This window comes from Chrysoperla carnea, chromosome 1 (assembly GCF_905475395.1).
Source record: "Chrysoperla carnea chromosome 1, inChrCarn1.1, whole genome shotgun sequence".
In the NCBI taxonomy this organism is placed as follows: Eukaryota; Metazoa; Arthropoda; class Insecta; order Neuroptera; family Chrysopidae; genus Chrysoperla; species Chrysoperla carnea.
Window position 1 is genome coordinate 132,320,406 of NC_058337.1, and position 16,472 is coordinate 132,336,877.

At 29.8% G+C, this 16,472-nt stretch overlaps 1 protein-coding gene across 2 annotated transcripts in view; it reads left to right on the forward strand.

Annotated features, from left to right (window-relative positions):
• LOC123305921 (lachesin-like) overlaps positions 1-16,472 on the forward strand; it is a 539,350-nt gene that overhangs the window by 178,499 nt on the left and 344,379 nt on the right. For both annotated transcript variants that reach the window (XM_044887758.1, XM_044887759.1), the window contains exon 3: positions 13,496-13,696. In XM_044887758.1, the coding sequence (XP_044743693.1) occupies positions 13,496-13,696 (201 nt within the window). The remainder of the gene's footprint in view (positions 1-13,495; positions 13,697-16,472) is intronic.

Below are 16,472 nucleotides of genomic sequence, written 5' to 3' on the forward strand. Positions count from 1 at the left end.
GCCGGACGGAAGGAATTCATAACGTACAACAAACGCGCGCAGTTTAAATTCAAATGTCACCTTAATTTTTGGACACAGTATTATATGTTAATCATGTTTATGTTTACTATGCTTAATTTGATTGGCCTTATTTTGAAAATTTATTGGTTTATAATTAAGGGAGCGCCAACCAGTCTCTGAAAATTGAAGTAAATGTATTTCCTACACTAGGAAGTTTAAAAAATCGAATTCTCATCGATCAATTGGTCAAAAGTTGAGCATATAAAATATAAAGTTTTCGTTTTCCAAAATCCTATTATGAACGTAATATTATTTCAATATATACAAATCTTAAAAAGTTTTCAACAATATTTACATCTTCTTTCATGACATACATACATTTATACATATATTAAATTTTATCGTATTGTGTTTGAAGGTATTAGTGTGCATGTAAATAAGATGGGTGTTGGAGTGTGTTAGTGTTTTCTTTTCTGTTGTTGTTGAAAAACTAAATTTGAATAATGCAATCCTCTAAATAACGTTAGAACCGTATTTATACCTTCATTGAAAATTTATAGTTAGAAAAAAAAAACCTTCGAGTATATATGGATTGTTCAAGAAAGTGAGAGCGATTTTTTTCTTGGAATATATTATTTTCATATTTCAGAATCCTTAGGCTCAAATTTCTTTACATACATGGATTTTACAAAAGTACGAGGATCAAGGAAGGACGAACAAGAAATTGTAGTTTTGACTTATATCGCTTAAACTTTACAAAAATGATAGTCGTTTAACTATTGGATGAATAATTACTGAGATTTAAGATCACTACTTATTTGAAAGCAAGTGGAATTTATAAATTTTAAGAAAACTAATTTGTAATTTTTCGGGTATGGAACCCTTAACTCGCACTTAAAACATAGATAAGAACACTTTCCATTAAATTACCTTTCAAATGGAAAAAAAATTAAAATCGGTTCATCCGTTTATCATTGTAGCAATTGTCCCAGACCTCACATTTTTGAAATATACTCAAACTAGATTGAATTTGATCTCAAATAAGACAAGTATGGTCCCGATTTAGTAGGATAACGTACACACAGTTTATCAAAATTGGATATAATTTGGATGTGATAGAGCATAATTCATTTCTCTTGGGTCAAACATTTCATCTACGATAATCGGCATCATTTACTTTTGAGGTTATTGACGGGGTCAAGACATTCTTGACACTTATTAGGGTATGTCAAATTTGACCACATTTGGCTTATCAAAATTGGATATAATTTCTAAAAATCGATTATCTTATAATCTTAGAAAACACAGCGAAATTTTATCCGGTCTTTATGAAATTTTTTTTGAAATCATTTTAATCAAACTTTTTATTTTCGATGTTAGTTTGCGGGTACCATTACCCTTAGTACTAGGACTAATGTTAGGACTAGGACTCCACATTCTACTAAAGATAGCTCATTACGATTCACTTTTGTTTCGTACACAAGGATTGATAACCATAATGTGATAAAATGAATTAAAAATATCGAAGATCATCTTCTATCATTGTCTAACTCATTACTGTTTGTTAAAAAAACGAAGTCTGCGCTTGCGCTTAAGACATGATGAAAAACCCGATATAAGTGGTCGATCAAAATTAGAAATGATTTGAATGTTATAGAGAAAAATTCATTTTTATACCATGCATATATGTAATATGCAAGGTATACTAAGTTTAGTCCCAAGTTTTTAACGCTTAAAATATTGATGCTACCAACAAAATTTTGGTATAGGTGTTCATAAAATTACTTAATTAGTTCATTTCCGGTTGTCCGTCCGTTCGTCCGTCTGTGGGCACGATAACTCAAAAACGAAAAAAGATATGAAGCTGAAAAAGTCAGGTCGAGTTCGAAATTGAGCAACATAGGTCAATTGGGTCTTGACCTATGGGTCCGAAGGACCCATCTAGTAAACCGTTAGAGATAGAACAAAAGTTTAAATGTAAAAAATGTTCCTTATCAAAAAGTAAACAACTTTTGTTTGAAACATTTTTTCGTAAATATCACTGTTTACCCGTGAGGGCGTAAATTGTATAGTATGTATTACATAAATTGTATATGAATGTGCAATGTGATAGAGTAATCAACACTATTTATGCATGGTATTTGAACAATTAACTCAGTCAATTGTTTGTTTTCACTTGTTAAGTTTTTTAAGAAATCCTGTTTAATTAATTGAGTCACTATGCTTCAGTATTAAATCTACAACTTTTCCAATTGGTTTTTACAGTCGCTCTTCTTGAAAATAACATATATTTTATTGTCATTGGGTAAAACTGTTGTCAGAAAAGTTTGATAAGAATCATTGAAACGGAGTTATCAAAACTAGTTCAACCAATATATATATATTATATTTTCACTATATATTTTATTAGTTCATTTGTATTCAAAACTAGTTGAAAAATCCCCAATAGTGTTAAATTCACAACATTATATGTACACAATGTTACTGTTTGGATGAGATATGTGTGTGCAATCTTTCTTCGTCCAATTTATCATCTAGAATTTAGTTTAGTCAGTCTATTCAGAAAACACAACTGAATGAAATCTACTAGAACGAATAATACAGTGATCACTGAAAAATGACTGTCACGTAGATATCAAATGCAATACCATTTTCCACAAAAACGAAAAAAAAGAATAAAACAACTTCAGTTTGTATATGTTTATAAATTTTTTCGTAAATATTGCATTAAATCTTATTTATTTTTTCCCAACTGGCTATTTTGGTATAGTGAATTTCTACAAAATTTCTTTGTCGATGTTAATATATCACAGTGATTTCGATTTACCCGTTAGCACTCGCGTTATGAGCATTTTGCTCACGCCTGATTTAAAACATACATTTATTTTTCAAACGATAAATGTTGTTAAAACTTTTTTTATCTTCTTATAATTTTATTTATTTTCGAATTATGAATTTTTTAGGTTTTTTCAGATCTTTAGTTTTTCTAAATATGTTTTTTTTCAAGTCCTTCTGATATTACGATAATTTCTCTCATCACGAGAGTAAAGGTGTAAGCAAAAAAAATATTAACCTCGGACATTTTCCTGTTCGTGTATTTTCTTTAGTTTAATATAAGTCGTACTCAGTAAATTAAAAACCAAATTTGTGATAGAATTATGGTAAAATTAGTTAAAATGAATTTAATTATTTAGATTATTTCTCAGCTCTAATATTTTTACTCTCCAATATCATTCAAAATTCACGTAATCAAACTATTTTTAATTAGATAATGCATTAAAAAGTAAATTTATATAAAATAATGTAGAGGTTATGATCGCAATATTTGACGCATGTGCAAAACTTATGAGCAAATTTATCATCACACGACTTAAAGAGAGTGGTAGACTCCAGGGCTGACGGGTTTATGTTTTAGTCTGGAATGTATCGCCAAAAATGATTTGCGATTCTAATCTGAGTACAACAAGTATAGTTAACCACAACTTTAAAAAAATATGAAAAAAAACTTTATTTTTGTACCACCCACTTGATCTATGGCGAAGCACTGCCTCGAAAACAGTTGTCTATCGCTGTAATGTTTCGGAAAAAAAATGAAACTTCCTGAAGTACTGGAAAATCGACACCATCTGCCGATCACCCATCTTAAAAGTAGAAAAGACATTAAAGTAACTAACAAAAACTGCAAAAATCTCATGAATGGAAAAAATTTTTTGCTAGCAGTTACTTTTTAAACGAAGGACAGATCTAAAAGTGAATCGCAAGGGTATGTGGCAGAGAAAGCCAAAAAGTGTTCAAAGAATAAAATTTGAAGCAGACGGTCATACGAAAATTTGAAGCTTTTTAATACAACTGTAAATTACATTTGGTGTAAAAATAAATGGATATAATTCTTTCGAGCCAATTATATTTTATCATTAATTTGTTACAAACGTTAAAATTCAAAAAAATGACAAAATGTCATAATTTATCCAAAAAGAAAATTAAATATTAAATAATATTTTCACCAATTACGTTTGATACTTCAAACTTATAACCCTACATCAAATATTCATACACGAAAAAATAAGTTTTTATTTTTACGATAACAAACAGAAATTATTTTTGTACCTTATTTACACACGTGCAAATTTTTAACAATAATTTTATTGAAGAGACTGACTGGTGATATGTTTAATAAATATTCTTTATGTACATTTATTTGATATCAAATCTAGACGTTTATTTTCAACCAGACGGGTCTCTAAAAGTTTTTGGTTTAGATACAAGAATGCCTTATACTATGCAAAGATTGCTACTTTTCCACAGATGATATTTTGTAATATCCAAAACTGCTGCTATTCGGTGCAAATTATTTGTAGAAAAACGTACTTACGTCTGCCGTTAAAGATAATAAACAACATTTTGCTCAGGGTGCTGCCGTTTCTTCGAAAGTAAGTAAAATTTGAGATTTTTTTTAACGTTATCATGTAAATAGTATTCTTCGAAAATTTATAAATTTTTTCACACATTCATTTTGATGTGGTAATGAAATAAACATTATCGATAAAGTTTTATACTTTTCCACACATCAGTCAATAAGACGAAGAAAAAAAAAATGTCTCGAGTGTGTTTTAAAGACGCAAGTAGCGTTATAATATTATTATCTTTATAAACACTTTGCTCTTTTATACAGGCTGTATTTCTCAAAATTGTACATGTATTCCAAGTGTATTGAAAATTATGTTGAGAAACTATTCGTATCAGAATTTAAAAAAAAGAACAATTTTAACCAGATGACAATGTGACTGGACTAGAAGTACAGTTTTGAGAAATTTATTCACAGAAATATATACAGAAGGTCCTGTGACTTTGTCCAAATCCTAATAGGAATTATGGGAAACATTGAATTTAACCAATAAAGTAAAGATCTCTTATTGTTGAGTAAAGTTTCATGCTTTATTCATTAAAATTTTTTGTATTGCTAACACAAATGTAATTAAATATTTGGTTTCATATGTCCTTCCGTTGCAGCGTTTCCTTAAAACACATTATTACTCTTCTACTGCCCTATGCTTAAGGATGTACGAGCAGGGTAGATTTAGGACTGAAATTATTTGTATTTCTATTTTCAACTTTGATGATGAATTTCGTTATAGCTTCATGAATGTAGACGAAAAATACGAATACAATTTTTTCGATATCTGCCTTGGTTTTCGAAATATTGAAGGCTAAATAATTAAACAAAATTTCGATATTTTGACAATTACACCAGATAAGGAAAAATTGTATTAATACTTTTCGTCTTTTATTGTCAGTTATAATTCACCATTAAAATAGAAAATGTATACCTATTTTTGTTAATTTCTGCCCTCACTACCGTGCTCATTCATCCTTAATAAGTCTAGCAGAACGGGTTTTTCTTTTTGTGTACAATAATTTATTAAGATTTTAACTTTAATTTAGATATTTTTCTTTTAATTTCCACCCATCTTGGAGAAATCTATGAAAACATATCATCCATCTACAGTTTTACCCTAAAACCAATGTTTAATATGTTTACTTTTGAAGTCATCTATTTATTTATACAACGGGGCAAACCCTTCTCCTAAAATTTCCAGAATTTATTAAGACTTTGCCCAACTTCATAAAAAAAACATCAAGCTTTTTATTTAAAATTGTCTTGGTGCTCGTACTAACTTAACAGTCCAATAAAACACGTGTATACCAAATTTATAAAGGCTATTAATTATTAAAGTATATTGACAGTTCTAAAAATTTCAACCTGTACATGTATCCATTTTTCAATGATATATCGAGTGTTTACCTTAAAAATTACCTGTAGATAAAATTAAATGAAGCATGAAAAATTTGTTGGGTGTTTAAGTGAATGAATATAAAAACACAAATTTTTATGTAGCGTTAAAAATATTGTAGCATGTAATTGTGCTATAAAATGAAATGTTCAAACAAAAAAAAAGACAAACTTTTTTAAAATTGTGGAGTACGTCGTTGTATGTTGAACAGGAAATTAAATATGTATATATACATACATTTTAGGGAATTACAAAATCAGTTAATATCATCGTAAAAAACAATTCGTTTTTTTTAGTTAATTTTCAAATGATAAAAAACACAATGTTCGTTTGTAGCACATATTTTTAGAAGTATTAAATAAGTTTAGGACAATATTATTTGATAAATACAGATTGTTTGATTAAATTGAGAAATTATGTTACCAATAACAGGGCAATGGTAATTACCGGCACAGTAGACGTGCTAGCTGAGTCACAATGGATTTGATTCGTTAGGCTACTGACTGGGAGGTTGCAGATTCGAATCCAGGCAGCGGCAGAGTGATCAATTATAATTTTATTAATGGGGCGCTAAATTGATCACTTGGATAAGAACGAAGCAACTGACTCCACCCACATCAGAAACTTAAATGTATATATGGATGTAGTTAATCATATATAAAGATTTTAAATAATGATGTGGGTGGTTTCTGTTATAGACAGATAGATAGATATCTGAAAAACGGTTAAATCCCATTATTATTATTATTATTATTATATCAATAAGCCACCGTTACCAAGAAAATTCCACCAACCATCATCAAGAAATGAGTTATATTAGATCGGCCCGATTTGTGAGCCCCAAAAATATCTTCGTCCAGGATATACATAAGGTACACAGTATGTTTCCGAAGTCCTCAGTTATTCTTTGATGCATCCCCTGTATATCTGACTTATCTAACAGTCAGGTATACAGGGTGGAACGTTTTAACTTATTATGGCTAATAGCTCGTTTTGTAGTTAACCAAAAAAAAAAAAAAAAAGTTTAATGGGTGACATGTTCCGACATCAGATTGGACATAGTTCTCCGGTTGGCTTTAATTGCCAAGAAAATACGCCAGCTATAGAAAAATTATTTATCCAAAAGGTATCAAGGGCAATTGAAGACATTCGTCTGTGTTTCCGTATTTCCTCCGAAAGCGAACATTTTTCAAAAAAATGGTTTAAGTAAAAATTGGTAGTTTTTTTATGATGATCTACATTTTAATTAAATTTAAAGTGTTATTCTATCTCTTACTTTCTAGGATCTAAATTGACTAGTAGAGTAATCCGGAGAACTAGGACCAATCTGATGCCAGAAAGAACCTGATGCCTCCTACAATCTCTGCAACTTTTGTTGAAGTAAATTATTGATTGGTTAGTAACCAAATAAGCTTTTAGCCATAATAGATTAAGATAGTCTACCATGTATAAAAATTTTTCGTATCAGAGTAAGGAATCTCAATGAGCCTTAATCTTGAAGGTGGCTATAAGATGTTTTGATTTGATCCTTATAAACCATTTTTGCTTTAACATTTTTCTATATTTGACACACTGTGATCGAAAAGACCTCATCAAATAAGGACTCCTAGAACAAACTGTATAGATTTTTAATACAAATTTAAAAAGTAAATGCTCGGTTAAATGTGTCGTCGCCATCGTTTGAATGAGGTCATGTTAATATATGAATATCAGTTACAGTCTAGGGAATTACTGACATCGGAAATGTAAAAGTCAGTTTTTATAAATATACTCTACCTATTATATAATATAAAAATTTAATGTATTATATCTCTGTCACATCAAATAAGTAAAAATTGGTTCAAACTATAGCTAGCTAGAGCTTTACTCTCCAATGCTACAGTTCTGGATGGTATTACTTACATCATATATCTCCAACCGTTTATACGTTCTATTTAATACGATGATATTCTTTATAATCATTTACTATCTTTTTTTAAATGGGATAGTTTTGTACGAAATTTATTTGTATTATCTTCATACAAGAAAATTTACTTGCATATACAATGTACGTGTGTCTTCTGTCCAATGTTTTTCATCTTACATATTAAACAGTCAATCCTAGTAGCTTAGTTGGTTAAGGCGTGACCAAATCTGTTCGCGGTATGCCTAGGGTAGTGGGTTCGATTCCCACCGCTGCAACAAAAAAATTTTTAATTAATATTTGTGATCGGCTGGTGTAGTGCATGGTATATGCATGAAGGAGGTGTACTCAGCCTCTGGAAATAATTGAGGAACGGATAAATGAAATTATCAGTAGAAAAGGTGGCAAAACACATATATGGTATCATGAACGGCTCTATAGCCTTAGCGAGTCCTTCGTGAACAATACAACCTTACCTATTCTACATATCAAACAACCAGTCTTACCAAATTTTGATCATTTGCTGGTGGTTTCTTGCCTAAGTATGAGGTGATAGGTAGACTGTACAAACTCTACATGAAATTAAAAATATTTCCCAAGGCAGACTAACGAATTTTGTAGTTTCATTAAGAAGTTGTATTGCCAAATTTCTATCTGTTTTATTTGTTTTTAACCTCTGAACCAAAAATCACTTGAACCGCGGGGTGTTATCATTTGAACCGCTTAGTGTCTCTGTCTGCCTGTGGCATCGTAACGCCAAATTAATGGGGAGAGTTCTTAGCTATGTTTCAAGTACGATTTGGGGTTTCCTTACCCGAAAATTGCGACTACAGACACGATGTTTTGTTGAAGGTCAGACCAAACTCTACAATAGCTTTGATTTTTTTCCTGTTAAAATAAAAATCAAATAGTGCAGGCCTTTCAACATAACTACTCCTTGAATAATTCCAAAAATGGTTGACCATGAAGAGATAATTTCGAAAAATATACGCTGAACAGGCAAGAAAGAATCAAAGAGATAATCAAAATCGAACAAAATTAGTGTATAAAAGATTACAAATTACAAAGTTCCTAATGATTAAAGGTAAAGTAATAAATGATTATATACGAAATAAAGGGTGATCTAATTTCAGTTTCACACTTTCACTTATTTCAAACGTCAAACGTTTGTTTGAAACATTCTATTTATAGATATGAACCTGTAAGAAGTGTTTATAGTCTTTTACGATAAGGCTATGGCCAATTTAATCATCCTAGTGAGCGAACAATTCGCATCATTTTACAAATCAAGGAATTTGTCTACATTGGAGACAGGCCGGGTTTCATTTTGTAAATTATTCTTAAAAGTCATGCTTATATCCACAAACCTGCAACGTTAAAGCATCTAAAAGCTAACAAGTTCAAAATAACCCACTGAAACTTAATTTAAAGAACACTAAAATTTGGCTGGCATGATTTTTCATGTTAGATGATATATTGGATCATCCTTGAACTATGAACTAGAACATTCTTTGTAAAACCTTTTAAATATACTTTACGCAGTCTACAAAAAAGAAATAATCATTTGTCTTGTATGATGTCGAAACAAAACAGAACACATTTAAAGTATAATCCATTAGTTAACCTGAGAAATACCAATTAATAATATCATTCAATCATTCTAATTTTTTTTTACTATCCAAAATGGATGATCAATTTTTCCGATCATTAATTTTCCACATGTAAAATGTAATTTTCTTTTTAAGTTATACTAAAAATACTTAAAAATAGTATTGATTTGGAAAAGAAAATGATATGGAATTGAGTACAAATAGCTTTATAGACTCATGTCATGTCTAAAATAGTTCTATAAATAGTTCTTTGAGTGTAAAAATTTAATAATATTAATATTTGATAAGTCTGAATTTAATCTCCTAAGTTACTTAGTCTTTGGTAGTGAATTTTCCGATCATTTTTCCTGAATTTGTCGCTTTTCGTCCACTTGCATAACGTAACTGCAACAAACTTCCCAAACGTCCCAAAAGCAATATTCACTTAATTATCACTAAACTCATCCTGAGACTAGCCCAATATCTATTGAAACTAGCCCAATTGGAGTGTATTATTTGTTAGTTTTGGTTACAGATTTTCGGTTTATTCTCTAGGCATTCTTAAAAATTAATCTCGTTTGATTTTCTCTTTATGTAAGGATGAACTCAAGATTTCCTGTTTTGGTGACGTTTTCAATATAAATACCCGACTTCGCTTAATTTTAAGCTTCTCGACATTCTATTCTTATTTAGAACCACAAAAATGCTTGTGAGTTGATTGCAAGTCACAAAAGAGTTGCTGCCGAAGTAATTGATGTAAACAATTGTAGTTGTAGTATAACTGATGCAGATAATGTTTGGTTATAGCTGTCGTTTTAGTATTTCTTAGCAGCGACATTGTTAAGATTGAAGCTCGTAAATTTCCAGTTCTAAACGTGCCATCTTTGAAAGAACATGTGGTAATTCATTTCGACGAAATTATTACTTTTTCAACCTTCGAGTAACAAGGAAGGGTGCAATAAGTTGAATCATAGCTCCTATACCGGTGATCCGATTTTAGGCTTCCGTACCCGAAACAACCAGAAAAGATTTAATATTCTTTAAACGGCTGAGTAAATTTTTTGAAACATATCTATGAACATTCTCGATCAAATAACGTTTCAAAAGAACAGAAAAGAAATATCAAAATCGATTCATCCCTTAGGAGCTGCGTTGCCACAAACGAATCGATCAGACCCGATTTTATGTCAGAGGTTTCTTTAAATTTTTAATTTAATATTATTATTGGAAACTTTGATCAAAACCTATTATTTTAAATACATTCCAAAGGCTTAATTTACGGCTCTTATTTATATAATTTCTCATCTGATCGATCGATAATATTGATACGGAATCTAGAAAAAAAAAACATTAAGTAAACATGTATTGAATAATATATTTACTTTGTGGTAACTGCTCATTGTAGTACGCACATCTATTATATTCGGAAGTGAATGTCTATGTATATCGTATATTAAAACAAAAAGGAATAAATGGACTATGAAACAGTAGTAGTGACGTAGGAGAGAAGAAAGAGAGACCAAAGGGCCCAAAAACAAAATTCGCACATCAACAAAAGTAAAAGAAAAATAAAATTAATGGTTTAGTTGTTTTGTTGTTTTTTGCTTTACTATTATAATTTGCTTGTACCTATGATGATTATAATAAGAAACTGTTGTATTGATGGGAAAATCATTGATGGCGTCAAGCAGTTCATATTGCATTCAAAAGAACGCTCAAATATTTTTAAAAAATCAGCAGTATTGTAAATTACTGTGGTTTGTTAATATCTATCTATTTATTCAACGTCTGAAACTCAATTCCAGTCACTAATCGTAGATTTCCTTTAGCCTACTGGTTGTCAATCCGGCCCATTTTAACAAAATTTGCTATAAATGATAATTCATTTTTGGTACAATTTAATTTTTTTTTTCTGTACTAATTAAGTTTCTCGTAAATTAAGGCTCAAAACCGACCACGAAATTAAATTTTTGTCCTTCTTTTATTCTTTGAAGGAATGGTAAAGTTTGATAATATTGAAAGTTCAGGATTTTATCGTTGCTTGAATGTTATGTTGGTAGAAATAAGAAATTAGATTTTTTTCTTGCAGTATATGGTTTTAAAAAAATCCATAAAATCCAAAAAGAAATAGATTTCACTTCAATCAGCTTTCGATATTTGTAAAGCTCGTATTGTGTTTCCAGTTAAAGAAACTAAGAAATAAAGATACATATAACGAAAAAAAGTGTCTAAAAACTCAAAATTCGGTTTTCATAAACGCAATAATCGGGACTATTATTCCAATTACCAAACTTGGCGGGTTTTTGAAGTTTCGATTATTTGAAAATTGATTAAAATAATTACAAATGTTTGACTTTATTTGTCACTCGGAGTCATATACGTTCGGCGATTTAAAAAAAAATAGAATTTAAGAAGCATTGAGCGAAAGTGTTAATAATCGCATTAGAATGATTTCGTTGACTTTGTTCTTTAACCTGGTGGTCCGGTGGCTTTTTGACTCTCGTTCAGACGGACTTTTTCTGCTGGTTTGAGTTTGAATACATGTTTCAGTTTTTTTTTTTACTTATTTATTTTTAATTTTAAACGCTATAGTAACAACTGATCTCATTTCAGTTTTACTTTCACAGTTTTTAATTACAGTTTTTAATAAACTTTCGTGTAACTGTTATAATAATTTTTTTGTATTGTTTTTATTTTAGTAGTAAGGATTAAAATGCTGATGCCATCTTAATGAAAATAATATCTTTTTAGTATTTAACTAATTGAAACAAAATAATAATATCTTGTATGGGATATTTATATAACTAACTGCGAAAATATACTACAAAAAAGAAAACGGAAAAACAAAAACTCACTTAAAATGTTTATATTTAATTTATACCGTAAAACCGATTATTTTGTTACTGACATTTGTATATTTATTAAATTATATTAAGTCGAGATGGTTTATGTTTAATCAATCCTGTAAGTTCATTTAAAGTTTTTCATCCATAAAGATCAATATGCCAGTAAAATATCACAAAATAAAATAAAAACTGAAATCAGAAAAAGCGCTGTAAAGCTGCTTTTTTTGGGATGCTATTTGGACTCCTTAGGATAGTGTGAAACTTCGTTTTACAAGCAAAAAAAATAGTGGTACCTTGTCCGTAATACGTGAAAAACTGCAAAACTTTCGAATCTTTTTCAGTTTTTGCATTTTAATTCAAAATATATGAGCTTGTTCACATTAGTTGCCACTACCATTTTGAAAGTGTATTAAATTTGAAACAACTGAAGCCAACTTACAGCTTCGTATCTGTAATAGTGTTTGTTTTGTAATCCGCTAGAGATAGAACAATAGTAAAAAAATGTAAAAAAAGTTCTTTATAACAAAATAAACAACTTTTCGCAAACATCATTGTTTTCTCGTGAGAGGGTAAATTAAGGTAAAACTTTGTTGGTTAATATGGAGAACTGATCGCTCTTCAATTTTTGCTTTGAAGCATTTCCAATCCTTACCCTGGTTTATTATTTTCACAAAGTCCATGTCCATTTCCACCGATATCTCCTGACGGTTTAGTCAATTTCGCAATAATATTTTGGTACGCTGGCTTTACTTTTTCGACCATCGACACAGCAGTTTTTCTATTTTAATAGACCATGGGACGGGACGGGTGCTTTGTTAAATTATTAATACATACTTGAAACATCGTGAGTGGCTTCCTTTTGGCGAGTCATACATAAATAGTCCACTTTTGCTGATTTTTTAAATAATTATTAATGTTATCAAGTGGTTAGTGTCCGGCAAATTCCATGCCACAGTTTTTTCGATAGCTTAAATATGCCGTTATTATGCTCATTTCGAAAAAAATCGTAGAGAGAAGCTTCGTAGAAAAAGGAAAAGGAAAAAGAAGCCACTCACGAAGCTCTTTTCGTCCCACTATTCCCCTTTTATCGAAAGGTCGACATCTTCAGGTTATTACCAAGACACCCACAAAAACATTCTGCACATTTTATTTGTTTCTAAGTCAATTACAAGGACATTTTTCTATCTTCTTGACTTGAGGATAATCTTCAGAGGTTAATATGAGGACATAAGATCATGCTCTATTGTAGCTTCTCCGCTAGTTCCACCAAAAAATTAACTCGTTTCCCATTTTTTCTTAGACGAGGTAAAAAACCTATTAAACAAATATTTTTAATTAATTTGACTTTTTCTGTTTTACTTACAGGTTCATTTGTGTTATTATGGCGTCGAGGTAGTTCTGTATTAACAGCTGGTGCATTAATGGTGACACGTGATAAACGTTTTAAATTATTAAATGGTTATAATTTAGAAGTAAGTGAAGTTGGTCCACAAGATGCTGGTGATTATGTATGTCAAATTGGTGATCGTGATAATCGTGATCAAATTCATACCGTGGAAATTATGGGTAAGTCAGTTCCTTCTGAGTGAATTTGTTATTTTTTATTTGTTTTAAAGATAAAATTAAAAGAAATAATTTTTCACTTTATTTTTCTCATAATTAAAGACAACTCTTTTAATTAGGGTTTAAGTTACGTGTGATGGAAATATTTAATTAATTTTTATAAAGTAAAAATATTCGAGACATGTATAATGTTTCTTTTTTAAACTAGAATACGGTAGAATCATAGTGAACCAAGTAACAAATTTTATATTTGTGAAGAAAAAAAAATGTGTTTTTAAGTCTTAAGAAAACTAATAGTTTTTACTGGTTAATATTTTAAAAATAAATCTTATTTAATCAAAAATGATTATAAATGGCATTGACGTATTTATGAGGAATTATGTTTTTTCGTGTCGAAATGCCAAAATTTTGACGTTTGGAAAAATGATACTTGGATCACTCTAGTTCTACCCATGTCAGCAGCATTCGTTTTCCGCATTCCGTTTTGAAACAGAATGTTTCAAAAGTCAGTATATAAAGTAATTTTGACCCAAAAAGTACAAAAATCGGGTGCATTTACTGATTAGTCGAATAGTTTTTGAAATACGGGCTAAAATCGATACAAAAATTGCGATATCTCAGAAACTCAGCATCCAATCATTAAATTAACCTGATTTTTATACTTTTTGGATCAAAATTACCCCATTCACCGAGCTTCATCAAATTCCAAAACAAAAATTTTATTGGGTTTTTCTCGATTTTTTCAAAGGGGTACGTACCCTTTAAAAAAATTGCAAAAAATCGAGATAATTTTGTTATCTCCAATTTCGATAAAACCCAGTATATAAGGTAATTTTGACCCAAAAAGTACAAAAATTGGGGACATTTGCTGACTTGTTGAATATTTTTTGAGATACGGACTAAAATCGATCCAAATATTGCGATATCTCAGAAACTCTGCACCCAATCATATTTTTATACTTTTTGGATCAAAATCACCCCATCCACCAATTCCATATTTCTTTATATATAGACTATAGCAGAAATTCACATTGTCTTCGAAAAAAAAAAAGTAAAATTTTCTTTTTAAAGAAAACGTTTTTCTCTAAAAAATTCAAATCAAACTTCCTTACCAATTTCTTAATATTCCTGAATTTTTTATGATAAGAAATATTCATAAAAAGATATATATATATTTTTCTACAACATTAAAATAAAGATTCTTTCATTTTGAGGTTGTTTATTTGCAACCAGAAGCAGAAAAAAAGGAGCAAATAAAAAACATTAAAATTATTTATATGATACATATATAATATCTAATATTATCTCCACAGCATATTATCGAGGGTATCGATCTCATGTTATATACAGCTAAAGCATACATTCATATATCTGGGTCTAGAGTACTCACTCAGTCTATGGTAACATGAAAGGACTATTATTTATTATTCATAACCATATTGGAAAAAGGTATCGATATTACTACAGCTATATAAGAGGTTTTCCAATGAGGCTGTCCGAACTTAAAACTTAAATTAAACAAGATCTTATTGGGTATATCACTAATGATTGAAGGTCAGCGAACTAGAATGGGAGGATGTTATAATTCGTTTTATAATCCTTAGAACACGTTTTATCTATTTTTCTTACTTCTTTTGTTCAAATGAGCTAGAATTCGATACACAGGGATGATCAATGTTATTAAAATTGTGGTTTTATTAAAGCAATGATTCCCAGAAGAAAAGTTTTTGTTTGCCATTTGGATGATATCATACCGGGTGGCCATGTTAAATTATTATAGCCAATAGTCCGTTTTGTAGCTAACCAATCACAAAATAACACTAACAAAAGTTGCAGAGTTTGATGGGGGATATCAAGTTCCGATATAAAATTGGATCTAGTCCCAAGGTTGCTTAAAAAGTTAAATTAGATCGTAAAAGGTTAGAGATAGGATAACACTTTAAAATAAGAAAGTTGGTCCTCATAAAAAGATTAACTTTTTTTTTTGAAATCATTATTTTGAAAATCGTTAGCTTTCGGAGGAAACACGACCTAAAAAGAAACCATTATTTCATTTAATCGAAAGAAAACACGCTTGCTAAGAAAAAATGCTTAAACCAAAAGTTGTCAAGGACAATAAAAGGCATCCGCATCCGCTTTGTCCATAACTTTGACATGAAATTCTAGTTTTTAAGTCATTTGATCTTGACCTTCAACTTATTTTGAAAATATTCCTCTACTTCAAAGTTTATTACTCAGGCGAATGAATTGTCCTTAATAACTATTGTCTTAAAAATTTTTCTAAAGCTAGCGTATTTTCTTTGGATTATATACAATAGTGACATACTTTTAAATCAGAAATTCCTGCAAAATCAAACATTTCACCAATCATTTTGTGATTGGTTAACTGCAAATGATCCGTCCTGTATCTCTATGGAAATTTAAAAATCATGAACCTTTTTAAGATAAAAGTTGGAACACTCCTAATGGAGAACCCTTTTATAGAGCTGTCTAACTGTTCACTTTGTGTATGTATGGTATGCATCATGTTTGTATATGTGCCAAACATTTTTAATATTTGATGCACAGACAATTTTTGAAATAAAACCATCGTTTTAAATATTTCATAACATTATTATGAATGTAATAATAATAATCATAAAAAAAATATTATTTCATTATTAACAATATTTTTCTCAGATATGACAAGTGAAAATAACAACTGACTGCGCTAATTGTTAGAATACCCTGTATAGACAGTTTTCAGTTTTCGAAAATAATTAAGTATTTGTATTTTTTA